Source organism: Mastomys coucha, unplaced genomic scaffold (genome assembly GCF_008632895.1).
Source record: "Mastomys coucha isolate ucsf_1 unplaced genomic scaffold, UCSF_Mcou_1 pScaffold3, whole genome shotgun sequence".
NCBI classification, from domain to species: domain Eukaryota; kingdom Metazoa; phylum Chordata; class Mammalia; order Rodentia; family Muridae; genus Mastomys; species Mastomys coucha.
The window spans coordinates 71,747,846-71,772,943 of NW_022196909.1; the positions used below are offsets into that span (position 1 = coordinate 71,747,846).

The following is a 25,098-nucleotide window of genomic DNA, read 5'->3' on the forward strand; positions in this document are numbered from 1 at the left end:
CCATGTGTTACAGATCCAGTGTAAGCTGTTTGTGTTCGATAAGACCTCACAGTCATGGGTGGAGCGTGGCCGGGGACTTCTCAGACTCAATGACATGGCGTCAACCGATGATGGCACATTACAGTCCCGGCTAGGTGAGCTCTGGGGAAGGACAGACCCTCCCAGAGGTGGGCTTGAGTCACAACCAAAGCCAGAAGTGTAGGCTCCACGGCTGGAGTAGGGTCATGGCTGTGAGCAAAGGTAGCAGCAGCCCCACACGCGCTCACTCTGGCCTGGGGCTGCCCCACATGCTCATGTGTCTTTACTGGAATTTTAAAAAGTGCAGCTTGGAAGGAAGGTGGGGGCAGAAAGAGTGTCAGCCTGGGCTTCAGAGCTGCCCCTCCTGTTTGGGGGACTTCATGTGAAAATGGTCTCTGGTCCACTATGAGCCTGCCATGTCCTTCCCATTTGGTTACATTCCCCTTAAAAGTTAAGGCCAGAAATTGGAAGGCAGGTGAACTGATATGAGTTTAAGGCCAGCCCAGGCTATCGAGACCCCCACCTCAGTAAAGAAAAGTAAAAAAAAAGAAAGGTTAAAGTAAATGTCAACAGTACTTGCTTAGCAGTTACTGTGTGTGACAAGAGTAGTTTTGGTTTTCCTACCCCTAGCAGGTGGCAAGCCAGGGGCATGCTAGGACTTGCCTCATACATATGATACGCCCAGGCTTGGTCCTCTGGTGAGATGGAGCAGTTTCCATCTCAGTGTACCCTACCTGCCCTGTTGCAGGCTAGCCCCTTCCCCAAGGGCATGTCTCCCCTGCCCCATGCAGACGTGGGCTGCAAGTTGGGGCAGGTGTCGCTAAGCAGCTCCCTTGCTGCAGTGATGCGGACCCAAGGCAGCCTGCGGCTCATCCTGAACACAAAGCTGTGGGCACAGATGCAGATGGATAAGGCCAGTGAAAAGAGCATCCGCATCACAGCCACAGATGCCGAGGACCAGGGTGTCAAGGTTTTCCTGATCTCGGTAAGCTTGAGGGACGGTGGGAGTAGCACACTGGCTCAGTGCTGAAGACTGCTGATGTTACCAGTGGGCAGGGGACAAACCTCCCCTGGATATTCCTGATAGCTGTGCACACACCCTGCTGTCCCCTTTGTTATATGTACATCATGTGTGGAGGGGTAACAGACCTCATGTCCCACCTAATTCTCCTTGGGCACCTTGTTGGTAGTCTCTTGTCAGAGAAGTCTGCTGACCAGGCCAGTGTGTCCTAGTGACAGGCCAGGGCCTATGTGTGTGGACACTGCCCAGCGTGGCTGCTGACCACACACTGCCACTTCACCCCCTGCCTCCCCAGGCCAGTTCCAAAGACACAGGCCAACTGTATGCTGCACTCCACCACCGCATCCTGGCTCTGCGTAGCCGGGCTGAACAGGAACAGGAGGCCAAGGTGCCCCCATCTGAGCCAGGAGCCACCAGGGCCACCGAGGAGGAAGACAGTGATGAGGATGCTGTACTGGCTCCCTCGGGTGTCACGGGGCCTGGTGAGCACCCTGGGATCACTGAGAGGGACCCCAGCTGGTCTTGGTGACCATGTGCTGGGACTGAGTGACCTGCTCTCCCCACAGGCACAGGTGATGAAGGAGATGGCCAGGCTCCTGGGAGCACATAGCGGCGAGCCACTGCACCAGGCTGCTGCTTTGTCGTCTGTCTGCTGCCCGTCCCTCCCCGCAGGCCGCATCATGGTGGTGTCTATTGCCGGGGTGGCCACAGGCTGGATCCGAGTGTCCCCTCTGCAGCAGACGGGGATGCCAGGATGCGGCTTGGGACTCAGACCTCATCATATTGATGAGCAGAAAGAACGTTCCCCGCCCTCCTCCGATCGAAATGGCACATTGACACTTGTCATAACTTCGTGGTGACCGTCCCCCTCTGGGCAGCGACAATGAGAACTCTGGGCTCAGCGTTCTGTTGAGTAACCTGCTACCTGCTCAGCTTCCCACTCTGCCAGGTCCACATGGCAGATGCTTCACTCATTTCTGGTGGCTTGGCTCTTGAGGTCACACATGAAGCTACATGTGGGCTGAGCTGACTTGATGCTCATATAATGGGTAGTGCCCGGCCCCCAAAGGGCTTCCCTAGGTTTGGGCCTGAGAACACTTGTCTGGACGAAGGTGATGAAACCAGGGGAGTTCCTGCCCTCTTGCCTGCCCACCCTGACCACCTGGGTCTCCCTTAGCAGGTGCCCAGCCCTCAGGTGACAGACCAGACGTCTAGGGCTTCCGAGAGGCAGAGCAAGCCTGCAAAGGATCTGTCCCAGGCAGAAGAGGAAGCCCTGCCCATGGATTAGGAGGGTCCACCTCTGGCCAGGCCACTTCTGGGGAGCCAGCAAGGACACCAGAGGCTGCTGAGCAGATGGGTCACACTGCTTCCAGCCTTAGCCAGCCAGTGACAAGTGAATCCAGACGTCACCCATGTGTTTTGGAACATTTATGTAAGATTGTCATATGAAATGTATTTGAGAACTGCATTAAAACTTTTAACTAAAACCCCAGACTCTCTTGCACCTGGCAGCCAGTTGGGCTGGATTTGGCCATTGGGCCCCTAGTGGGGTCAGTAATCAATCCAGCCATTGCTAGGCCTATGAGTGATCCTGCAGGAGACCTGGTCCAGCTGGTTCTTCAGCATCCATTTTCACACATCCCCCCTCCCTGTGTCTAGCTGGGTCCCCCCCACTCCCACCCCCCAGACAGTGGTGGCAGGTGGATCAAGGAACTAGGCTAAGTGCAGCTATTAGGCAGGTGAGAGTAGCCATGTCAGAGATACCAGGCACTGATCACTATGGCCACAAATTCTGGGTCTGAATCCACTGAGGTGCAGAGTCCACTGTGGTAGTCTTGGAACTCAGCTACACACATGGGCTGTATAGTTTTAGCAGGCTGTAAGGGGGACCCAGGCCAAGGACACTGCCCACCCTTCTCAAAGTTGTCGAGGAACTGGTGGAGGGTCTCAGCCTCTGTCCACCCCTCTCAGGTCATCTATAGTCATCACACCATCCCAAGTCTAGTCCAGCTTGGCAGAGGCAGCTGCAATAACAGCTTCCCGAGTCTGGGACATGGGGGCGGGGCATGGGAGGGAGACAAGTGACTGGAGTGCCAGGGTCAGTGCCCCTCACCAGCCCTTCAGTTACCGAGGACAGCCTCACCCATAACGCCAGTAGGAGCTCCTCCAGGTCCAGGGTCCCACTCCCATCACAGTCCCAGTGCCTGCATAATGCCTCTGCCTCGTCCACCTCCAGCCCCAGCTGTGCCAGGCCCTACCTCAGCTCCCCTACATACAGGGACCTGCTGCCATCCTTGTCCAGGCGACAGAAAAACCTGGGAATCAAGATGTTAAATGGATGGGGAATACCTAGGCCAGAATCCACTGGGGTTGCTGGGGGTGAAGGCTTACCTGGCCAGCCCCCGGATACCCAAGGCCCCTCGGAACAGACACTGGGCCCTCAGCCTCTCCATGATGGTGTTCACAGCATCCATTATGGGTTCAAGTGAACAGCTGTGGTGGGATGGAACTCCCAATGAGTTTCTGCACTCAATCAGCCTGGCAAAGACCACGGTGATACTGCACAGGCCAAGCAGATATACCCATATCACTCACCTAGCCCGTCTGTGTCACTGAGTCCTGTGTCCTGTAGTGGAGCTCCAGGTAGGTCCGTGTATCCTGCCTGGTCCAGCTGTTGCCAGGCAGTGAGGCTGTGGGGACTGGGAGGGGCCCCGCTGTAACCCCATGTCAAGCACATTAGCCAGTCAAGGCGGCCTGAAGTGACTCCCAGACCCATTGTCCATGCCTCTTTCAAGTTTGGCTGGCAAAAGGGCCTTGTTTCCTGTGCCACTCAGCCTACACTGTCCCACTTTGGACTACATAGGGGGACCACTACTAGCCAAAGCCAGCCTAAGGCTAGTTGGACATGGTGGCACTTGAGATGGGGACATAGCTGAAAGTCTAAAGCCAAGTTGGGCTACCAACTGAGACCTTGTCTTTAAAAATTGAGAACTGGGGGCCTATAATCCTAGCACTCAGGAGATGGACAGAGTTCTAGGGTATGTGAAACTGTCAAAAGAAAAATTACCATGAGTTTGCAAGCCAACCAGCATTCAGTTAATGAGAAACTGAAGTGACATTTTGCTACCCAAATAGATGATGGCCTGTTATGCTCCAAACATTGATGAGTAGCAGAAAAATGCCTCACTGTTCAGATTTTGGTGCTGGCAATGGAACCCAGAGCCTTGGCATGCCAGGCAAATGTTGCTCAGCCACACCCAAGGCACCATTGCTTTTCTATAGAGTAAAGTAAAATAGAATTAACTCTTACAGTTGCTGCAGTTGAACCCTTTCACAGTGCTGGGGTGGAAATCAGGGTCTCAACCCTTGACAAGCTAGTCCAAGTCTTAACAATAAGATGCAAAGCTAAGGGTTAGCATTACAGGCCCCACCTAAGATGGGGCTTGGAGCATGGTTAGGGATGGGGCCTGCCTAGGATCCCTCAGGGTCAGGGGTGGAGCCCCGCCTACATCTCCCAGTGAGGGGCTGGAAAGCCTAGGTAATATGATTTTCAATATTTCCCTTGGCCCCTGAATTGGAAGTGGCCTTGGTTGGACAGAGAAGTAGTTTCCCTTCACTTCTTTGGGCCGAGTTTCAATTGTCTCAGGAATAACTTGAACATGGAGGCTGCAGGACAGCTAGCTCCAGCCCCCTCCAATGTAAAGTGTGTATGAGGCCTAGCAGTGTGCTACTCCACAACAGGAAAAAAGGTAGAGTCCAGGCTGAGAAATATCCAATTTATTCTGGTGCAGACAGGCCCTAGCCTGCCTTCTCTTCTCCATCCCCAAGAAAAAACAGGCCTCTGTCTCCCACACAGAGGGTCCCTGTCAGACTCTGGGCAGACTAGATGGCTGGAGGCCCTTCTGTTTGGAACAGCCCCTACCTTCTATTTTGTGGCTGCTCAAGGACAATTTCCCTGAGTACAGGGACCATGAAACTCAACAGACACCACCTCTGGGTGGAAGGGTATGTGAGGACCCCTCTTCTCACTGCTCTAACAAAGCCAATTACCCTCACCATCTGAGGCTCTAGACAGCATAGAAACCAGGATTTAAAAAATAGATTCTCTTAGAGTATTTAAAAGGAGGCTTGCTACAAAAACACTGTTGTCCCTGGAAACCAGGAAAGGACTCATCAGATATCCAGGAGGCTACTGGCTAAAGCAGGGCCTCTCGGGCTGTGCTAGGCACTGATGGAGACGGAAGACAAAATAAATTCCCTGCATCATAGTCACTGCCTCTCCACTGAAAAGGTGGTCCCAGGATGGGGTGTAGGTGGTTGCACAAGCCTATCATACTAGCACTGGAGATACTGAAGCAGGAGGATCAAAAGTTCAAAGCCAGCCTAAGCTACATAAAAAGTTTAGAGGCTAGCCTGGGCTACACAGGACTAAGCTTCAGAAAAACTGAACCAAACAATACACAGTACAGGACAGTGACCAGCTGGCAGGAGTTCCTTCACAGATGCTGGTTTGAGCCCCCCCCCCCCCCCCCCCAGAAGAGGGCATTTGAGAGAGACCTGAGTGTCGAGGAACTGAGTCTGGAAGCAGGGAAAGCCAGAGGCAGAGGGAACAGACAGCACACAAGCTAAGGCACTCTTGGTTGTGGTGTCTTAACCTACCCGTTCTTCCTAGAAGGAAGGGTAGAGCTATGCAAAAGAGATTTAAGGCTAATGATGTGTCTTCTCACACAAAACCAACGGATCATAAAACAGAGGAGATTCCACCTGGGATGAGGAATGGTTCAGGAGGTACAGAGTGAGTGAGAAAAGGAGGGTGGACTCCTATCAGAAGGGCATGGTGGTTCACATCTATAGTCGAAGTACTTGGAAGGATTCAAGGGAAGCCTGGGTTATAGAGAGAAACCCCATTTCAAGCAAAACTACAAGCAAACTCCCTACAGCCAGGGCCTGTGGTGGGAGCCTGCCAACCTAGCCGAGATCCATGCGCACTTCTGAGACAGCAAGCCAAAGAGGAAACACTGTGGCTTCAGAGTCAGACCTGGAAACAGAGGGTCAGTCCCCACCATCTTACTGATGCTAGGGTGCCTGTCTTTGGGCTTTGTGCATGCATGGTGGAGAATGCTCCACCTACTGAGTTACTGCCCTTGCTTTCATTTGTTTTTGAAACTATTTAAAATCAGTGGAAAGTAGCAGATACTCCAGTCCTGGAGGGTGGGGTGGGTGTTTTAAATGAGATCTTGATTTTTCACTCATTTTGATGTTTAGATGAGATCCTGGTAATGTCTCAAGACCCCTCTAGGACACTCATGATGTCCAGGACTCTTAAGAGAGGAATTCCCAAGGGGTCTTGACCACAGATTCAGGGCAGGTCATACAGGTCAGGGCAGCTCATACAGTGGTCCCAAACACAGCAGGCTGCTGGTGGTCCTGGCCCTCCTCCTTCCCCACATTGTTGCTCAGGGGTGGGCCAGGCCCATCAGGGAGGAGCTGGGCGCCATGGCTGTGGCTGGCCGGCAAGGGGCCCAGTTCCTCTGCCTCCTCCAGGGTGGCCAGCAGTGTGGCCAGGGGTGGTCGCTGCCGAGCAATGTCCTGCAGCAGGTCAGCCCGAGGCTGTAGCTGCTGGATCATCTGGTCCCTCTGGTCCACTGCAGCCTGCAGGCTTCGAACTGTGGCCTCAGAGCTCAGCAGCTGCTCTTGGAGGTCCAAAATCTCCCTGGTGAGAGGACCAAATAAGGTAGTTACCTACAGGGGTTGGGGGTGGGGCATCTACCCGCTCCACAATCCTCTGAGACTCTATGTCTCCTCCTGCGCTGCTTCTTTGTGAGCTTATGTGCACACATGCTACAGCAAACATGTGGAAGTCAAGGTACAATTTGCAAGAGTTGGTTCCATCCTTTTACCCCATGGGATCAAATTCTTTGTCGTTCTTAGTGGCAATGAGTGTCTTTACACACAGAGCCATTGATATCATTGGTAAAGAACCCTCGGCCCCACAAGCAGTCCTGGCCCCGTCATCCCAGCACTCCAGATATGGAGACAGAAGGATCAGAAGTTGAAAGCTACATAGAGCCTTCAAGGCCAGCCTTCTCTCAAAAACAAAACAATGCCAGTTTTGTTTGTCCTTCAGTAGGACTTCCTCGTGGTCACAAGTGGTTGTCACAGCTCTGACTATTCTATATAGGTGTGCTCTGTGCCTTTGCCTACCGATGTGGCCCCCTAACCAGCAGTCTCCTTCGATCATCAGACACAAAATTCTTGCATCCCCAGGGCAAGCAGTATCAGCGGACTCGGCCTTGTGGGACAGCTGGCTTCATTTTAACAGTTGGAAATGCTCTCATGTAACCCAGGCTACACTCTTATCTTCCCATGTAGTCGAGGATGGCCCGAACTCCTGATCAGCCTCCCCAGTACTGTGAAGCCGGGCATTTAGTGCTCCGGAGACTTTTGCTCTCGGTTCCCAGCTCTTTCCACCCTCCTCCTTTGGGATGTCCGCCGGGCCTCCTCCCGGGCCTCACCGGTCCTTGGCGCGAGCCAGCTCGTCCAGGGCCGCGCGCAGCTGCTGGTCATGGCAGGCCAGGCGCTCGGCCTGCGCACGCACCGTGCGCTCCGCCGCCAGCAGCCGCCTCTCCAGCTCCGCCGCGCGTCGGTGCACGGCCGCCAGGTGCGCGTTCGCCTCTCGGATCTGCAGAGGCGGCGGCGCAGACATGGCCCCAGGCCGCCGCGCAGGCTCAACCCTCCGCCGCCAGGGCCCGCCCCCGGACCCGCCTCCGGACGAGCGGCTCCCAGGCTGCAGCTGGGTTAATTTAAACCTGCTCTAGAGGCCCCACCCTACCCCGAAGTCTCGCCCTGGAGGAGATGCGTCCCGCAGCCAGCGCACCGGTCCCTTTCGGGACTACCTCCCGAGTCTGGCGACCAGCGCGGAATGGGCCTGGTCTCCGTCAATTATAATCCTCACGCCACGATTGGTCCCCTGCCAGGCCTGGCCACGCCTCCAAATAGTTACACGCGGTTCTGCTGAAGATGGGCGCGTACCCGCACCCCTGCGCAGCCTCGATCGCTTCCGCGTGTCGGGCTAACCAGGTGGAGTTCCGCCCCGCGCTGTAAGGTCTGCACCGCGGCCGTCCTGCCTCCGTCAGCGTCGATCACGGACCCGCCTGACAGTGCGATCGCGGCACTGCGGTGGTCTGTCCACCTGCCGATCCCTTCACGGACTGTCAACTTCCTCCGTACCAGGAGCCTCGTCCTCGCTAGGGCTGCAGGCGCTTTTCTCCATGGCCTCAGTTTACCCTTCCATGGCGTCACGGGCGTCTCTGTCCAGGCTCACTTGCAGACTGGGCACGACTCCGTTTTCGCTACGCGAATATCTCCGAACAACCCCGCCCCGCGCACGTGCGCACACGCCGTGTCCACGTCCAAGGCGTTCAATAAAGTTGCGCGCTGCAAACCTCGCGAGAGTTGGCCTACCCGGCTACCCTTGAGCTTACCAAGAAGGTACAGGGTTGGCCGAGCGAGCCCGGCTACGTACGGCGATGGTGAAGCAGCTCTTCGACGCCTACAATGAAGACCCCGACGGCACCCAGTGCCATCGCAAGGCCTACATCACCACGGCCTTAGGCGGCCTTTGTGGTGAGCGCAGGGCGCAGGGCAGACGGAGGGCCCGGGGCGCCGGGACGCAGGGCAGACGGAGGGCCCGGGGCGCCGGGACGCAGGGCAGACGGAGGGCCCGGGGCGCCGGGGCGCAGGGCACACGGAGGGCCCGGGGCGCCGGGGCGTACACCAATCAGCCCCTCGGGCCTTCAAAGGTCATAGGTCAATATCAGGGAGCTAAAGCTGGAGAAAATGTGAAGGTCATTTTGTAAGTTTTCTGGAAAAAAGGGGGGAGAACCCCACCCACTCTCAGGGCTCGAGAACGACGACCCCAAACACCACCAAGACCGAACTAGATGCAATCAGCAAGAGGCTCTTTTATTCTGCGCTGGGCGAGACTCGTATCCCACGCAGGGGTAGAGGAGCCTGGCCCCAAGCAAAAATTTAAACAGGTCTTTATACCTACACAGTTGCTGGGGCAGAGGGGCGACTGAGGCAAGGGAAAGTATGGGGTGTCTCTGATTGGCGCTGGCTTGTTCAGGGGCAGGTTAGGTACCTGGCAATTGTTTGTTACCTCTTTTTTCTTTTTTTCTGCCAGTTCGTGCTGGTCTCCTTGTTTCTAAGTTCTGGGAGCTGGTCTCCCATTGAGTTCAGCTAATGGCCAAGTTTCCACAGTACACTTTGAACACTTAAACTTAATCTCTCAATTTTAGCGTCATCGGGATTTTTTTAGGGTTAAAGGGTTGTTGGAGTTTTTGAAGACAAGTTCTAGTGTTGCCTAGGCTAGACCCTCTACGTAGCGGAGGATGGCCTTGAGGTCCTGATTCACCTATCTCCAGTCCAGCCTGTATGATCCTCTTGCCTCAACTACCCAAGTGCAGGGATGACAGGGCTATACCCCGACCTAGCCTCTGAAAGATGTTTTTGTTATTTTTTTGTTTCTATTTTCCGCCGCCACGGAACATATTTATTTGCTATTATTTTTAAGTGATTTAAAATTACTGTTTTATTTTACACTCATTGGTGTTTTGCCTGTATGCTTTGAGTGTCTGATTCTCTGGAAATGGAGCTTCCCATGTGGGTGCTGGGAGTTGAACCCAGGTAATCTGGAAGATCGCTCCAGGACTCCATTTCTCCAGGACTGAGATAGGGCCATCTCTGCAGCACTATTTACTATTATTTTGAGACATGATCTCCCTATGTAATACAGGCTAGCTTGGAATTCAAAGAAATTTCCCTGCCCCTGCTTCCTGAGTCCCCCAGATTAAAAGTATGTACCACCCACCATGAGCACCTAATTCTGGAAGATTCCAAATAGGACGCACTTCTTTGTAAGGCCAGATATCTTTTTGGGGATGTCATGGGTTTACCTTTGGCATTTGGGACTCTTAAGGTGCCCCCTCATACCTGGTTCAGTCACTCACTCACTTATGCTATCCCTTAAGGCCTCACTCAGTCATGCATTTCCAGTGTGTCCACGGGCCTCACATTCTTGAGTCGACCCAAGGCTTTGCTCCCACAAGGCAAGTGCTGTACAGTCAGGTGATTGGGGAATTTTAAAACGGACAGAACAAGCCTGGCCGTGGTGGTACACGCCTTTGAGCTTGGGAGGCAAGGCAGGCAGATCTCTGTGAGTGAGGCCAGCCTGCTCTACAGAGCCAAGTCCCAGACTGCCGGGGCTACACAGAGAAACGCTGTCTCAAGGAAAAAAAAAAAACAAACAAACAGGGAGGGAGAGAACATGGATGCTGACTCAGAGGATGAGTGTGCACTATTGGTGTCTGGCTGGGGTCTGTCTTGGGTAGCCGTGGAGAGTAGTCAGGCCCTTGCCAGAGGTGCTGTGTCACAGTTGCTGAGGGAGGAGATGGACAGTTATGTCTAGTTTGAAAATTCTTCCCCGTATCCCACCTCCTTTGTTCCCAAGCTCCCTGGTTGGCCCCCCTAAGGGGGACATTGCAGAAACGCAGTGACCCTGCCTTCCCAGCAGGATCTAGCAACTTGGAGGCAATAGTGGAACTCACAATTGAATGAGTGAGGTCTTTGGGGTCCTCAGTGGAAGGATGGATAAATGAATGAACATGGCTTATGGGGGGGCCACAGTGAATGAATGAATGAATGAATTCCTGCCCTCCTGGCACAGCCCTCAGCTCATGGATGCAACTGCTCCTGGAGGGTCCCATGCTACAGGTGGTGCTGATGCTTTGCTGTGGTTTTGCTGGGCCAGGGGAGAATCACCACAGGGGAGCAGTTAGAAGGTGAAGGGTAGTCACTCTGGGTCCCATGACACCTGGCTTGTTAGGTCAGGCTTGTGGTCACCAAAGTCACCCAGGGTCCCTGTGGCCTCACCAGTCCCAATCAAGATTCCCAGTGGCCCTGGGTTCAAGTCCTGCTGCATCTGGGAAAGACATCCCAGCAACCCCCAACAGTGGGTTAGGTTCCTGTGTGAGCATTCTCACACCCTGTGTACACAGAAGGCACAGGGATGCTGAGGCAGAAGGATGGTTGGGCTGGGGAGCTATAACACCTTCAAGGCCTCCCGCCTAGCACCCAGGCTCATCTTTGAGACCCTGCTAGGGTCTTCAGTCTGTGTTGAGACTGAAACTCAAGATCTATAAGAGCTCAGTGCTGAGGTCAGAACTCCAGAGCTCACCAGGAAGGGTGGGTTTGACATCCCTTGAGGCTGGAGAAGAGTTGAGGGGCCAGACCCACTGCCTGTGACCAGCTAGTGGCTCTGCTTTTCTGGGCCACTTCACCTCTGGTGAAAGGGAGTAATAGCAGAATTCATCCAGCCTGGAGCGTGAGAGGCAGGGATCCTGTGTCCGCTGCCCTAGAGAGCTGCACACCATGGAGTGGGGCTGCTTATGCCTGCTCTGGCATGATTGTGGTGCCTGCCTTGCAGCCCACCAAGTCTTGGGCTCCAGGCTCAAGCACCCACCTTGGCCTCAGCTTGTTATGTAAACCATGGTGTAAAGTATGGGGTTGCAAGGAGTGGAGGAGATGGAAAAGCTGACTGGTGTGGCAGTTGGGTTGGCGTGGGAGGAATGGAGCCAGCCAGATGTAGGGACACGTCTGGGCCAAGCTACCTGCACGTGGAAGGATTGACATCCTGAGCCCAGTTGCTGCCAAGCTGGATTAGGCTAAGGTCCTTGGAAAATACGGCCTTTGATGAGACTGGAGGAGGCACTATGGCAGTTGCATGTTGCTGGCTGGAGGTCTGGGTCAAGTGTTGTGAACCGTCATCAACCCACTGGGGCAGGACTCTGCCTTAGGTATTGGGGAAGGTGAAAGCTGGGCCTAGGCTCTGGCCTAGCAGTCGTGGCCCTGGAGGCATCCCAACAACCTCCACTCTCTCTCCCTCCTACAGGCTTAATAGGCTCCGCTTACAGCGTCATACACAATCCCGCAGATTCCAACCTGGAAGCAGTGGCCAGAGTTGGCCGGTTCACGTTTACTGCAGGTGAGCTAGTGTCCTGCTGACAGTGACACAGGCCATTCAGAGGCCACCGGAGCCACTGAGTGGGGGCCTGGGAGACTGAGTACAAGACTGGCTGGGGGCTTAGAAGGGCAGAGGGTGGTGGCACCCAGCTTTATCTGCCCTTTATCTGACAGGACAGTCAGGTGCTAACTCGACACTGCCTCAGTTTCCCCACCTCCAACCCCCATTGCTCCTTACTACAGCTGCTGTCGGAGCGATGTTTGGCCTTACTACCTGTGTCAGTGCCCAGGTCCGAGAGAAGCCAGATGACCCCCTGAACTACTTCATTGGTGGCTGCGCGGGAGGCCTGACATTGGGAGCTCGCAGTGAGTGGCCACCCTCTGGGACAGTGTGTAATCACTGATAACTCCAGCCTCTCCCCCCTGGCGAAGGCAGTCGCTGCCTTCACAACAACAGGCAGCTCCACGATAGGTTCTGTCTTGCCCTGCCATCCCTGTCATGGATAGTGAGATAGCCTATGCCGTGCAGTGGGCATCCCTGCCCATCCCGTCATCATTGGCATGTGGAAACTGGGAACTGCTGCGGCTGTCTCTGCCCATCAGGGGCCATGTGGGTCACAGCCTGACTCTGACTTGGACAGACTTAGCCCCAAACTGCCATTCTTTCCCTCTTTGGAGTCCTAGGGGTCTGGGACAGGAAAGCATGTTAGCCCTTAGTTCAACTGTGGGAAAAGGTTTTAGCAGGGAAGGGTCCCCAGTGCTGGGAGTAAGGGCTGACTCCATCCACCTCCCCACACAGACATCTTGAGTTAAAGGGTAGTTGGTGCAGGACAGCCTTTGGCCTCAGTTTCTCCATCCCCTTAACTCTATTACTGGGCTATTGGAGAGGCCCCTGAAGAAGCCCAGCTCTGTCAGACTCCATCTCCCTGGGAGGCTCTTGGATCACACCTGGAGCACCCCATGCCTGATGCTGTCCTTCTCCACAGCTCACAGCTATGGGACTGCAGCCCTGGGCTGTGTCTACATGGGTACCGCGGCCGCCCTGTTCAAGATGGGCAAGCTGGAAGGCTGGGAGCTGTTTCCGACCCCCAAGGTGTAAGCCGAACCCCTGTGGCAAATAAATGCTATATGTCCCTGTGTGCAGTGTCCTAAAGGCAGGCTTGGGGGACTGGGCATAGCAGAAGGCAGATGAGATGACAGAGGCCCAGGCCTGCACTTGGCACACAGGGTTCACAGGCAGGCAGTGGGAAGACCACATGCTTCTGCCCACCAGCCTGCTGCAGACTGCCCAGAGGCCACTGACCTGGCTCTGCAGATATGATTCAGATCCCCATGGTCAGCCGCCAGTGGATGGCAACCTGGCCACCCCCGCGCTTGGGTTGTATGCTTTCCCTCCTGGGCCTATTCCCAAAGCCAACAGCTTCTGGAAAACACGCCTGGGCCCCACACACCAGTTGCTCCAAGTTTCTGGGCAATAGAGCAGAGAGCACTGGACGGGCTGTCCAGTCTTGCAGGCCTCCGCAAGCCTAAGGCCAGGGATAGAGCCTTTCAGCCTGGCCAGGTGACACAGGGCCCAGTTCCTGCCCAGCCGCTGATAGGCTTTGATTTAGGTGGCCCTGGAATGCTAGCGACGCCCAGCCCAGCACTGGCCGAGCTTCTTGGCAACTGTGGAGGAAGCAGTGGGCTCCAGCAGGCTTGGAGCCATAAATCAAGGTCTGGGTCCTGCCTGAGAAGCCTGGCTCATGAGGCCCCTTTTGGGCCCGGACACTTGCTGGTAGAGGGCCATATCATCTGCCCTCCTGGAAGCTTAGACCTGATCTGAGGGCCAACTCAGGTGGCATGCATCCCCTGCCTCCCTGCACCCCATCCTTTGTAGCCCCAGGTGCCAACTCAGGATTATCTTGAGGGCTGTTTGAGCTGGACTTGGGGCTCCCCAAGAAAGGAATGGGAAACCCCAAGAGACATAGGAGCCCAGGTCCCAGAGTGCTGTAGTTCAGATGTGCTCCAGCTTTGAATCCTGGGCTCCTGGCTGTGTCCCTCAACATAGGCACTGAGCCTCAGCTCTGCCCCAGAAATGGGAAGAATGACTTCCTCTGGTCATCACAACAGGTCCCTCCCAGTTGGGCCTTGTGTACCCAGTCCTGGTTCTGGCTGTGTCTGACCGTGTCATAAAAGTTTGAATGGACTGGGTAGCTGCTCAGGATTCTAGTCCTGAAACTTCGCGTCAGGCCTCCATCCAACCTGAGGGGCAGAGAAGCTCCAGCAGGCCCTGGCATGGTGCTGCCTGCCCACTGGTCACCACATGTCTCTGTCTTCCATGGGCCTGAGAAGGAGCATTCAAAGCTGACGCCATTCTGCTTCCTGCCCCCTTGCCTCTCAGGGTGCTGCTGGCTCTGCACATAGCCCACCCAGCCCTTTCTGGGCCAGCTGCCAGGGCTAGAGTGGCCTGCCAGACCCCCAGCCTCCCAACCCCCTGCCTGCATCCAGACCCCCAGAAAGGGGCAGGATGGGGTGACTGCTCACCAGGCTCTAGGGAGCCCCAAACCCAGGCCCCATTGGCCATAAACATTTACTAGCCAGAGAAGGGCTGACGTCACCTCCACACAGAGGCCCCCATCTGGAATGTCCCAGCAGCTTTCTTGTATGGAGCAGTAGGGCCATCGTGACAACACAGGTCCAGTCTGGCTCCCTGAAAGCCTAGAAGAGACCCTAAGAGGGAGGGACGTCAGCAGAGACAAGATGTCCTCAGTCCAGAGCATCCCCTTTCCTAAAGCCCCTCTCTGCACAAGGCTACGAGAACCCTGGCCTGGCCACAAGTGATGCGTGGGGACTTTGCTGTCAACAGAAAGTGTCAACAGGGGTCCCATCTCTTGCCTCCATCTACCTCAGGGCCAAGGCTCAAGTCTTCTCTGCTCCAGCACGCCAGGCTCCATCCTGCCCTGGGCCCTGGCACAGCTGTGTCCTGTGTCCTGTGTCCCATGGCCCTTGCACACAGGTGCTCCCGCTGCCTGAATGACTTCCCTAGTTGGTGTCTACAGTTTTTGCACATCTTGATTCTCAACTGAAGCTCGTGTGTGTGCGCGCACACACACAATCCCGACTGTACTGTGTCATGTGTCATCTCTCCCTGTGTGGAGCCAGGCTGGGTTTTGGCTGTTCCACCCCTCATCCCATCCCAGCACATGGAATTATTGTCTGAGTGAGGCCTCTAGTTAGTCGCTGGCCACCAAGGCCTGAGCTAGCAACCTAGGTTCAGCCTCAGTGGAGACAGAAGAGACTCCTCTGGATTGTCCTCTGACTTTTCACAAACTACACAAATAAATGTGATTTCAAATGCTCCTGTGGGAGAGCGGCCTAGCCAGGACAGCCAGGGATTTTGGGTCAAGCCTAAGGTAAAGTATATTTCCCACAGGACAAGGCAAGTTGGGGTGGGAGCCAATCAGGCAGACTCACAGAGCATGCCTAAGCCACAGGGGGTTGCGTACTTGCTATCCCAATACTGCAGGTGGAGTCAGAATCCTCTGTCACATAGTTGGTTTCAGGCTACCCTGGGCTACAGGAACCCTGCTGTGAAAAAAGTCAAATAAAAAAACAAAAAATTCATCTTAGTAAAGCCTTCTCCCAGGGGCAGCACTGGCCTACTAACCAGAGGGAAACCGAGGCACACACAACCTACCTTCTACTCTGGGGTCCTCCTGGATGCAAGCCCCCTACCCCTACCCCCATCAGTACACACAGGCCCCTCACAGCCTGCAAGGCCCCTGGGGCTTCCAGGAGTGCTGGGTGGTCGCTGCCTCCCTCACCTCCAGAGGCCCCGTGGGCCCTAAACCTGAGCAGGGAAGGTGTGAGCCAGGTCGTGGGTGGGGAGGAAGGGGGGCTGGTGAGTATCCCGCCCACACCTGCATGGAATGGGCCGCAGCTGCCAGGGCCTGGCTGGAAACTTACAGGCCCACTCATTGAAGAAATCACTTTTGTTTGTGTATGTCGAAAATATACTTTATGGTGTGTGTGTTTCAATCTGTAAAACACACTGGGGCTGCCCTGAAGGTTCCAAAGGCTGCTGAGAAAGAATCAGCCACTCCCACCTGGCGTCCCCTGTCTCCTGCCAGCAGGCCTCTTGTCTTTGTATTTCTTTTCTTCTCGGCTCTACTGGCCTCATCTCTGTTCTCTAACTGCAGTTTGGATCCTGCCCTAGCTTTTGGAGACCTGCCTGCTCTTTGTAATGGCAGTATAATATTTTAGCCCTCTTAAGAGTGCCCCTCCCCAACCCTCATTAAAGCACACTCACTAGGGAGCCTGCCTTGTAAAGTGCTAATTAGTGAATGATTTTCAGTTTACAGAGAAACAGCCTAAAGGACAGAGTCCCATAAATCACCATTTTTGTTCCTTTGTTCACACAGGTCCCAGACTTGTACAAGTAGTGACATTTGTTGCACTGATGGGTACTATCAATTCCTGTTAGAAACTAAGGCCTGGGGCCGGGAGGTGGTGGTGCAAGCCTTTAATCCCAGCACTTGGGAGGCAGAGGCAGGCAGATTTCTGAGTTCAAGGACAGCCTGGTCTACAGAGTGAGTTCCAGGACAGCCAGGGCTACACAGAGAAACCCTGTCTCAAAAAAAAAAAAAAAAAAAAAAAAGAAGAAGAAGAAGAAGAAGAAACCAAGGCCTGGCTGACCCCGAGCCTGTGAGTGTGCAAAAGGATGAGTCCACTGCTCTAGGATGGTGGGAAATTCTCCTTATCCTAAAATCCTTCGTGTTTCACCTCTGCACTCCTCTGCCCCGTGGCTCAAGGACCACTGACTTTTCAAAGTGACTCCTTCCACTCAGTCATGACCATTTAAAGGACTTCTCTAGTCTTCCTTCCTGCTGGCCTTTGTTTAAGGCTGCATACTATTCCATTTTCTAGATGTACTGAATATTGTTCTGTTCACTTGGGGAAGGGCATGTAGATATTTGTTGTTGCCTTTGTTCTTGCTATTGCTCTTTGAGATCCAGTCTCACTGTGTGCCCTAAAGCTCATCCTCCTGGCTCCACCACCTGGGCGCAGAGATGCCAGGCATGTGCTGCTGATGCCCAGCCTGAAGGATATACTGTCTGCCTCCAAGTCATAGAGATCACATAAATAGTTCAACAAGCAGACATGGGTTCAGCGTGGACACAGTTTTTGTCTTCTTTGGGTAAATACTAAGAATGTGACAGAGGGATCCTGTGGTTGGAGCAAATTAACTTTGTGGGACATCACCATCGCCCCTCCCCAAGTAGTGCAGCAGAGTGCCCATGGCCCAGGCCCTCCTCATTGCTTGTGCCCATGCCCCAAGTCCTCCTCATTGCTTGGACCCACGCCCCAGAGCCTCCTCATTGCTTGGGCCCTTGTGCCCACGCCCCAGGCCCTCCTCATTGCTTGTGCCCTTGTGCCCACGCCCCAGAGCCCATTTAATCTGCAGGAAGCTTTGCTTATCTGTTGTCGTGTGAGCCTCTTGATGGAAGCATGGGAGTTATTTTTGCCATTTTAGAAGACAAGGCTCGAGCTGGAGAGGTGGCTCAGTCGTTAAGAGCACCGACTGCTCAAATCCCAGCAACCACATGGTGGCCCATAACCATCCATAACGAGATCTGATGCCCTCTTCTGGAGTGTCTGAAGACAGCTACAGTGTACTTTCATAAAATAATCTTGAAGAAGAAAATGAGCCGACAACAAGGCTCAGAGAAGGATAATCACATTCCTAAGGTCACACAAAAAATGGAGAGAACACCAGGAATCTGACTGGCTCCACAACGCGTGTATCCACTGAGTACTCTTACCATTACATCAGCGCTTGTATCCACTGAGTACTCTTACCATTACATCAGCACTTGTATCCACTGAGTACTCTTACCATTGTATCCAAACATCCATGGAGTAAGGGATTGAAGCATGTGTAGGAGGTTACTGGGAGAGGAAAGGTGAGGAGCAGCATGGGAGATGGATTTAAGGACAGAAGGTGGAATGGCTAGTTGTTCAGGAGAACACAGGGTGCTGGGTGCTCAGTCCCTTCTCTGGGCTGAGTCTCAAGTCCCCACCACATCTGTCCTGGCTGTCACATGTGCAGCCTCACTCAGCCAGCAGAAGCCCCTTTGGCAGCTAGAGGTCCCCATCTTCATGGTCTGGGGACAGCCAAAGGCCATCTCTGGCCTCTCCCCTCAACATGAGAAGAAACTGAGTGTGAGTGTGGAGAACGGGGTGTGGACACTTCCTGTCGCAGGCTGGTCCTTTGACCAGCTCATTTCTTCCGACTCCCATTATCCAGCCACCACCTGCAGGAGTGGGTACTCACACAGTCCTGACCCTCACCATCCTGCCTCCACACCCTGCCCCCACTAAGAATAAATGCCAGGGGCTAGCGAGATGACTCAGCGGGTAAGAGCACTGACTGCTCTTCTGAAGGTCCTGAGTTCGGATCCCAGCAACCACATGGTGGCTCACAACCACCCACAATAAGATCAGACGCCCTCTTCTGGTGCGTCTGAAGACAGCTGCAGAAAATTACGCCAGAGCGAGTGGGGCCGGAGCAAGCCTGAGCAGAGGTCCTGAGATCAACAGCAGCCACACACATGATCGAACACAGTCATCTGTACAGCTACAGTGTACTCATACACATAAAAATGAAATAAAATAATTCTTTAAAAAAAAAAAAAAGAATAAATTGCCAGCAATGTGGAGCAGGGACTGTCAGACTGGGGAGGATTGGGGGTGGGGGGGGGAGAAGTGGCCTGGGCTGTCCCCTCCCATGTAGCTGGTCTCTGACACCTGGAAAGACCATCAGTAGTCACCTGACTGACACAGAGGAGGCCTCTTTGAATGGCCCTTGTTAGACACCCCTGAGGCCTGCTTTTCTGTTTTGAAACAGGCTCTTGCTGTGAAGCAGCCCAGCTCAGCCTGGGCCTCATAATCCTCCTGCCTCACTCAGCCTCCAGTTAGGATGGCAGGTATTTGCCGAAAAAGCCAGCTCGAACCTTTTTCTAAGACTGGATGACTCTGGGAAGCTTCAACTGCCTGAGTTGAAGTACAGGAGGAACCACAGAAGGTGAGAAATCAGAGAGGGAGTCTCTGCACGGCAAGCTTGTGCTTGTTTCAACTGTCTGCTGGAGGCTGGGACTCCTGGCGACCCAGTGTGACTGGGAACTTAAGCAAACTGGAATAGATGTCCTTTTGATGACTGTGACTGACACCTGTCAATGGTGCTAGATCCTTCTCCAGGCAACCTTAAGCTGAGCCACAGAGATCAAAATTTGGGGACCCTGGCAGAATTAAGACCCCACACCTCTTGGAATTCACCCAGAAAAAAACAAAGCTGCTTTATAGTAAAGTTCAGAGGTGGAGCCCCTACCTAGAATCCCTCAGTGAGAGGCCTGGGGGTGTGATCAGAGGTGAAGTCCCACCCAGAATCCCCCAGTGAGGAGCTGAGGGCGTGGTCAGCGTGGAGTCCTGCATGAGGCCCTGGGTTTCTTAGCACATCAGCAGAGAGAAGTACCTCTTAGCTCCCATTCAATCCAAGTCCCCTAGCAAGGCGAGGGCCCTGTGCCTCTCTCTAGTCACATCGCTCTGGTTCTTTAGCCTGCAGGGAGCTGTCAAAGGCGATGCTGCAGTCTATGGACCCTGGATCGAATTTAGGCTTTACCACTTTGTGGGCCCAGTGACTGTGAGTTTATTGGAGCCTCAGTTTCTCTGTCTGTCAAATGGAAATACTAGGCCAGCAATAGCTCTGCGGACACCCGGGTGGCTCGCTGGATCAACTGTTCTGATTTATGCCTCTGTCTGGCCCACCATACTTATGCCCCGCCAGGCTCCAGCCTCCCTCCTGGCCGGCGGGGAGGGGCTGAGCGGGAAACAGGCTAATTTTAGTTCTGATGACACCCCCTGGCTGCCAGCCCTGTGCAAACATCCCCAGTCAAGCTGGAGGTTCAAAGCGTCCCCCACCCCCAGCCCGCCGCGGAAAGATGCTGTTTATTCGTTCTTGTTGGCCCAGCAGCCCCAGCCTGCCTGTGCCTGCCACCCAGGACTCTGTCCAGAGCCAATGTGCCCCACCCGTGTCACCCTGGAAGGCCCAGCTCACCTGAGGCCTCTCCAAGGCCAGAGAGGCCTAAGAGCTCTCAGGGCCCAGTGGGGTTCTCTCTGGGAGCCCAGACTCCAGAGTCTGTCCAAACCCACTCAGACATTGTCCCTTCAGGGACTTGGGAATGTAGGTCATGCTCCACAGGTCTGGGGGTGGAATCTGTCAAGGCTGGGGAGGTTCGAGAATCAAACTTAGGATGCCCATTCATTCATTTATTCATTCATTCTTCATTCATTCAATTTACTGAGCTCCCATTCTGTCAGGAAACTCTGTCAGAGACAAGGAGTTGGTGAGATGGGTAAGCCAGGAAAAATGATGCAAGGATTGTAGCATAGGCTACTGCTCTGAGGAGGAGCAGGCACGCTGGGGAGTGAGAGAGGATAATTTCCCCAAGTGAGGCAGGTTTCACATAGCCCAGGTTGTGGCCTCCAGCTTGCTCTGTAGCTGGGTTGGAACCTAGGGCCCCATGCATGCTGGGTGAGTCCTCTATCCACTGAGGCACTACACATGTGCAAAGGTCCTGGGGTCAGAACAGTGAAAAAGCAGAGGGTCCTGGGAGTGTGAGGGACAGAGATTGCCCTTGTACCCAGTTCTCCTTCCATATGGACACTGAAATTTCTGCAATTGTCACCATGCTGATTTTGGGGGTTGACAGGTCTAAGGACTGCAGCTGGGCTGCTGAAAGTCTCAGTAGCTGGCAAGTGGATTCCAGCTGTAAATGAGAGCTTCTGGAACATTCTGAGAGTCCAGGGAAGGGGAAATTATGGCTCTCTAGAGAATGCTAATGGAATGGCAGGGAGTATGGAGACAAATTCCAGAGCTTCTTCAGCACGTGGCATCTCCATATGCTCCCATGACACTGGGCCTGTTGCCCAGGTTGTTGACATTCCTAGCTCTCTTTTTTTCTTATCCTAGTGTGGGACAGGTGTCCTAGAAAAAGAAAGTCCCCCAAATAAAAGCCCTAAAAAATCCTATGTTTTTAACCTCTTCCTCACAGCCTCGCTGTTTTCCTTCTGGCAAAATTCTTGACTCTTTCTTTCTTTCCTTCTTTCTCTCTTTTTCTCTTTCTTTTCAAACCACCACACCTCTACTCCTCAAGACATGCCTGAGAGAAAGGCCCCTTTGTTCCTGGCCCTGCATGGTCTCTGGAATTTTCTCTGCCTCCCAGCTGCCCTGCACCTACAAGGTCTTGTTTCTTCGAACACTATTTGGCAAGGGGCTTTTTTTTCTTTTCTTTTTAAATTTCTTCCCTCTACTTGACAAAAGATGGCCTGGTGACATTTATTTCCAGAAATTGGAAATTAAGCATGCCTGGCCCACCTCTTCGCCCACCACCAGCTGAAAATAACACTGCATTAACCTGGCAAGTTTGGAGTGCCAGGGCAGGCAGACCCCAACGTGTCAGGGGCCCCAGGGTGAGGACAGTCCGGGGGCGGGCAACAAGGGGGATGCCAGGTTTCTGTCACATGGAGTTTCCCCGACTCCAGCTGGATTCCATCACTCCCAGCACTGGAGGGATGGGTGGTAGGGAGGGGCCAAGTCATTCATTCATTCATTCATTTTAAATAGGGTCTCTCTACATAGTCTTGGCTGTCCTGGAACTCACTCTATAGACCAAGCTGGCCTCAAATTCATGAAGATCCTCCTGCCTTCTTATTGCTGGAATTAAAGATGTGTGCCCCCACACCAGTCAAGTCCTATTTTTTTTTTTAGGTTTTTTTGAGACAGAGTTTCTATGTGTAGCCCTTCATTCTGTAGACCCAGGCTGACCTTGAACTCAAAAATCCGCCTGCCTCTGCCTCTCAAGTGTTGGGATTAAAGGCATGCGCCACCACTGCCCCGCACAGGCCAAGTTCTTAACAATAACAGGAGGAGGATGCTGAGGCCCAGGCTTGGGTGCCATGTTTCCCAGCTCTTGTTCACAATTCTTTAGAAACATATCTAAAGACCCTTGAGGTTTCTGGATGGAGTCACAGAGCCTCCCGCCCCACAGATAGTTCTGGGTGGATGTCACAGAGCCTCCTGCCCCACAGATAGTTCTGGGTGGATGTCACAGAGCCTCCTGCCCCACAGATAGTAAGGGTCCATGATTCACTGAAGAATGGCTCCCTGGACTCAAACAGAATGTTAACATAGAGAGTGTTTTATCCTGCAGAAGTCCAGCATACTGGGGTCTCCCATTACCAAGATAGAGAGACATCCAAGTGAGCTTGAAGGCCCAATTTTGAAGCATATTAGGGCGTTCTGAGGTTGGCAGCCTTTGTCTTACCCTATCTCTAGTCAAGTGCAGTAGTGAGAAGGGGAGAAGTGTAGATCAGGAGCTCCGTCCGTCTGTAACTGACTGTGAACAATCAGCTGAGATAGCTCACTACCTTTGAGCCAGCCTGTCATCCCTCTCAGCACTAGGAAGACTACTGTCCAGAGAAGGCTGGAATCTCCCCAAGCACACATAGCTTCCAGAGAACGGTGTATACCTCAGACCAGAGGCCTGAGGTCAGATGGATCCACGTTTTAGCACAGACCCACCTGCTGTGGGTGGGTTAGGACTGGACCACTCTAGGTCTGCAGTAGGGGTGCTCCTCTCAAGAATGCTGAGGGAGCCAGGCAATGATAATCTCATCATCCAGGAGGCAAAGGCAGAGGCAGAGGCAGAGGCAGGTGGATCTCTGAGTTCGAGGCCAGCCTGCTCTACAGAGTGAGTTCCAGGACAGCCAGGGCTACACAGAGAAACCCTGTCTCAGAAAACCAACAGAAACACTGCAGAGGGGAGACTAGGGTGGGGTGGGTAGTGGTGAGTCAAGGCCTCCTAGTCTTCCTATTGAGTATACAGGGAAGCCAGTGCTATGTTCCAGCTGGCCCAGGTGGAAAGATGCAAAGAGCCCTTGAAAGGCGACAATTTTGGGGGCCTGGGGTGTTTCTGACAAAGTCACCAGTGACCCCGGGCCTGAGTTAGATCCTGTGTACCTGTGGCTTCTGAGCCACCCACACAGCACGCCTGGCTCCTGGTGTATGTGGAGGCCCAGGAGGCCTCTACTGGAGCAGCAGGGCAAGAGCTGGTCCTGAGTCCATGGGGGATGGGCATGGGGCCCCCACACCCTGAGTGACAAGGTGATGGGAGCAGGTCCCCTCCATCATTGAAGCCTGTGGTCTCAGGGATGAGATTCCCAACAGACTTGTAAGCTGGGGCTGAGAGAACCATTTTTAGGACCTAACAAGAGCCAAGACCCTCATCAGAATGGGCAGATGGCTCTGAGTCTGGGGAAGGGATTTCCAGCCCCTGCCTAGACAATGGCATCCCTCTCTCAGAGAGTCAAAAGAAGCCCCAGGTCCCACAGCATTCTCAAGAAGAGTGCTGGTCTCCCACTGGGCAAGGGTCCCCTGTCCGCAAGGACTGGCCCTGAGACGTCAGTGGCTGGCCCCTCTGCTCATCTTGGGGCTAGGCAGTCCTGTTCAAGTCTTTGTCTACTTTGCCCAGCAAAGACCATGGTGGGGACTAGGGAGATTAGGCAGGACAAACATTCCTGAAAGAAAAAGTGTTTGCAGAAGGGGTAGTTTGGAGGCATAAAAGCCAACAGTAGCTGAGGAGGTGGCTTGAATTGAGGACTGAGTTGTGAGGGGGCAGGGTGCTCAGGGAAGGTGTTACTCTTGCAGCACTGTCTGCCATCAAAAGGTTGGGGGATGTCCTAGCATGAGGACCTGAGTTTAAGTCTCCAGAACCCATGGGAAAATCTGTGCTCACCAGTGTGTGCCTGTTCCGCAGTGCTGGGAGGAGGAGACAGGAGGATGCTTGGGACGTGTTGATCACACAGCTCAGATGAACCAGTGAGTTCCAGGCCAGTGAGACCTTGCCTCAGAAAACAAGACTGAGAACAAGGGAGACAGCCGAGGCTGACACACACATACACACACACACACACATAGCTGCAGGTTCATTTCCAGCCATGCATTCACACACACACATACACACTCATGTATACACAATACATACTCATATACATACACCCTGCACACATAATATATACATGGGCATGCACACACATGATACACTCATGTATGCACACATGTGCATACAAACACTTGTGCACACACACTCATGCAAAGTCATGTACCCACGTGCATGCACTTATACACACATGCACACACTCTTGCACATACTTATGCATGCACACATACACACGCGCAAGCGCACATGCACACACAGACCTGAAGGTTCATTCCTGGCTCCCATGGAGAGATGGAATTCTCTGGGAGGGGTCAGAAGGGACAGGATGGAACAGAAGTTCTGAATGATCTCTGAACCCCAACCCTCCCTCGTCTGCAATTGCGATTCCAAGTTGGGGCTCAGCTAAGACTTGGGCTCAGCCTAGGTCAGGTCCTAGAGCCAACTCCATCATGTTTCAAAGACCTGAGAAGGCCCCAGACCGCTCAAGCATCTCTCTGTTTACCTCATCTCTGTGTCATAAAGCATACAGTTTCAGTTTCATAATCTTCAAACATGTTCCAAGGAAGCAGATAACTTCCTGAAGGTTTTTTTTAAATATAAGCTTCTTTCTTATACACTCTCTTTCCCCAGCAGATATTTAACCTTATGGACTCACAACCAAGCACATGTCTGACGTCATCACATCTTTAGCATCACAGTTAGCACACTTTGTCTTAAACACCTACTCCCCACTTTTCTCTGAGTTTACACTGGCAGCATCTTCGTTTCTGTCCTGCGCAGCCATGGCCATAATAAGAAAGTGTATTACATTACACATGATCTGGTTGCCTGTTGACCAACCTTTTCTATTTTCTAACTACTTGAGGTTTTGACATCTACATAGATTAGTTCCTGAACTCATGTCATCATGTTCATGTGTATTCATTAACTTCCTTAATCTATTCTTGCAAGGATTCCTCTCTGTACCTTTCTAAGAATAATTATGTACCAAGGGAAAACTGC

The 25,098-nt window shown here is 53.4% G+C and overlaps 4 protein-coding genes across 7 annotated transcripts in view; 2 read left to right on the forward strand and 2 right to left on the reverse strand.

The window, feature by feature from the left end:
• Ranbp3 (RAN binding protein 3) overlaps window positions 1-2,526 on the forward strand; it is a 35,412-nt gene extending 32,886 nt beyond the window's left edge. For all 3 annotated transcript variants that reach the window (XM_031347074.1, XM_031347073.1, XM_031347076.1), the window contains 4 exons: window positions 14-134; window positions 861-1,003; window positions 1,335-1,521; window positions 1,606-2,526. In XM_031347074.1, the coding sequence (XP_031202934.1) occupies window positions 14-134; window positions 861-1,003; window positions 1,335-1,521; window positions 1,606-1,649 (495 nt within the window). In that variant the 3' untranslated portion in view covers window positions 1,650-2,526. The remainder of the gene's footprint in view (window positions 1-13; window positions 135-860; window positions 1,004-1,334; window positions 1,522-1,605) is intronic.
• Window positions 2,527-2,793: 267 nt separating this feature from the next.
• On the reverse strand, window positions 2,794-3,939 carry Caps (calcyphosine). Its single transcript, XM_031347077.1, is given in 4 exon segments — window positions 2,794-3,001; window positions 3,003-3,099; window positions 3,176-3,354; window positions 3,431-3,939. Coding segments are annotated over 4 exon segments (567 nt in total). The 5' UTR covers window positions 3,514-3,939.
• Window positions 3,940-4,801: 862 nt separating this feature from the next.
• Window positions 4,802-8,427, reverse strand: Vmac (vimentin type intermediate filament associated coiled-coil protein). 2 transcript variants are annotated; one of them, XM_031347813.1, is made up of 2 exons: window positions 7,555-8,427; window positions 4,802-6,752 (listed from the first exon to the last, which is right to left on the reverse strand). In XM_031347813.1, the coding sequence occupies exons 1-2, from the start codon at window positions 7,743-7,745 to the stop codon at window positions 6,428-6,430; spliced, it is 516 nt and encodes a 171-aa protein (XP_031203673.1). In that variant the 5' UTR covers window positions 7,746-8,427; the 3' UTR covers window positions 4,802-6,427. The 2 variants fall into 2 exon arrangements, with proteins under 2 accessions (XP_031203673.1, XP_031203674.1); XM_031347814.1 differs by having other exon boundaries at window positions 7,244-7,673.
• A 46-nt stretch (window positions 8,428-8,473) lies between these two features.
• Ndufa11 (NADH:ubiquinone oxidoreductase subunit A11) lies at window positions 8,474-13,199 on the forward strand. Its single transcript, XM_031347815.1, has 4 exons — window positions 8,474-8,665; window positions 11,991-12,083; window positions 12,305-12,427; window positions 13,048-13,199. Exons 1-4 carry the CDS (start codon window positions 8,569-8,571, stop codon window positions 13,158-13,160), a joined length of 426 nt encoding a protein of 141 aa, XP_031203675.1. The 5' UTR covers window positions 8,474-8,568; the 3' UTR covers window positions 13,161-13,199.
• The last annotated feature ends 11,899 nt before the right edge of the window (window positions 13,200-25,098 follow it).

Bases quoted from the DNA above. Each gene is read 5' to 3' on its own strand.
- Vmac (XM_031347813.1), bottom strand. From the start codon at position 7,745: ATGTCTGCGCCGCCGCCTCTGCAGATCCGAGAGGCGAACGCGCACCTG. The intron at 6,753-7,554 runs GTGAGGCCCGGG...TCCTCTCACCAG, and splicing joins CTGGCTCGCGCCAAGGACCG to GGAGATTTTGGACCTCCAAG.
- Ndufa11 (XM_031347815.1), top strand. From the start codon at position 8,569: ATGGTGAAGCAGCTCTTCGACGCCTACAATGAAGACCCCGACGGCACC. The intron at 8,666-11,990 runs GTGAGCGCAGGG...TCCCTCCTACAG, and splicing joins GGCCTTAGGCGGCCTTTGTG to GCTTAATAGGCTCCGCTTAC. The intron at 12,428-13,047 runs GTGAGTGGCCAC...CCTTCTCCACAG, and splicing joins CCTGACATTGGGAGCTCGCA to CTCACAGCTATGGGACTGCA.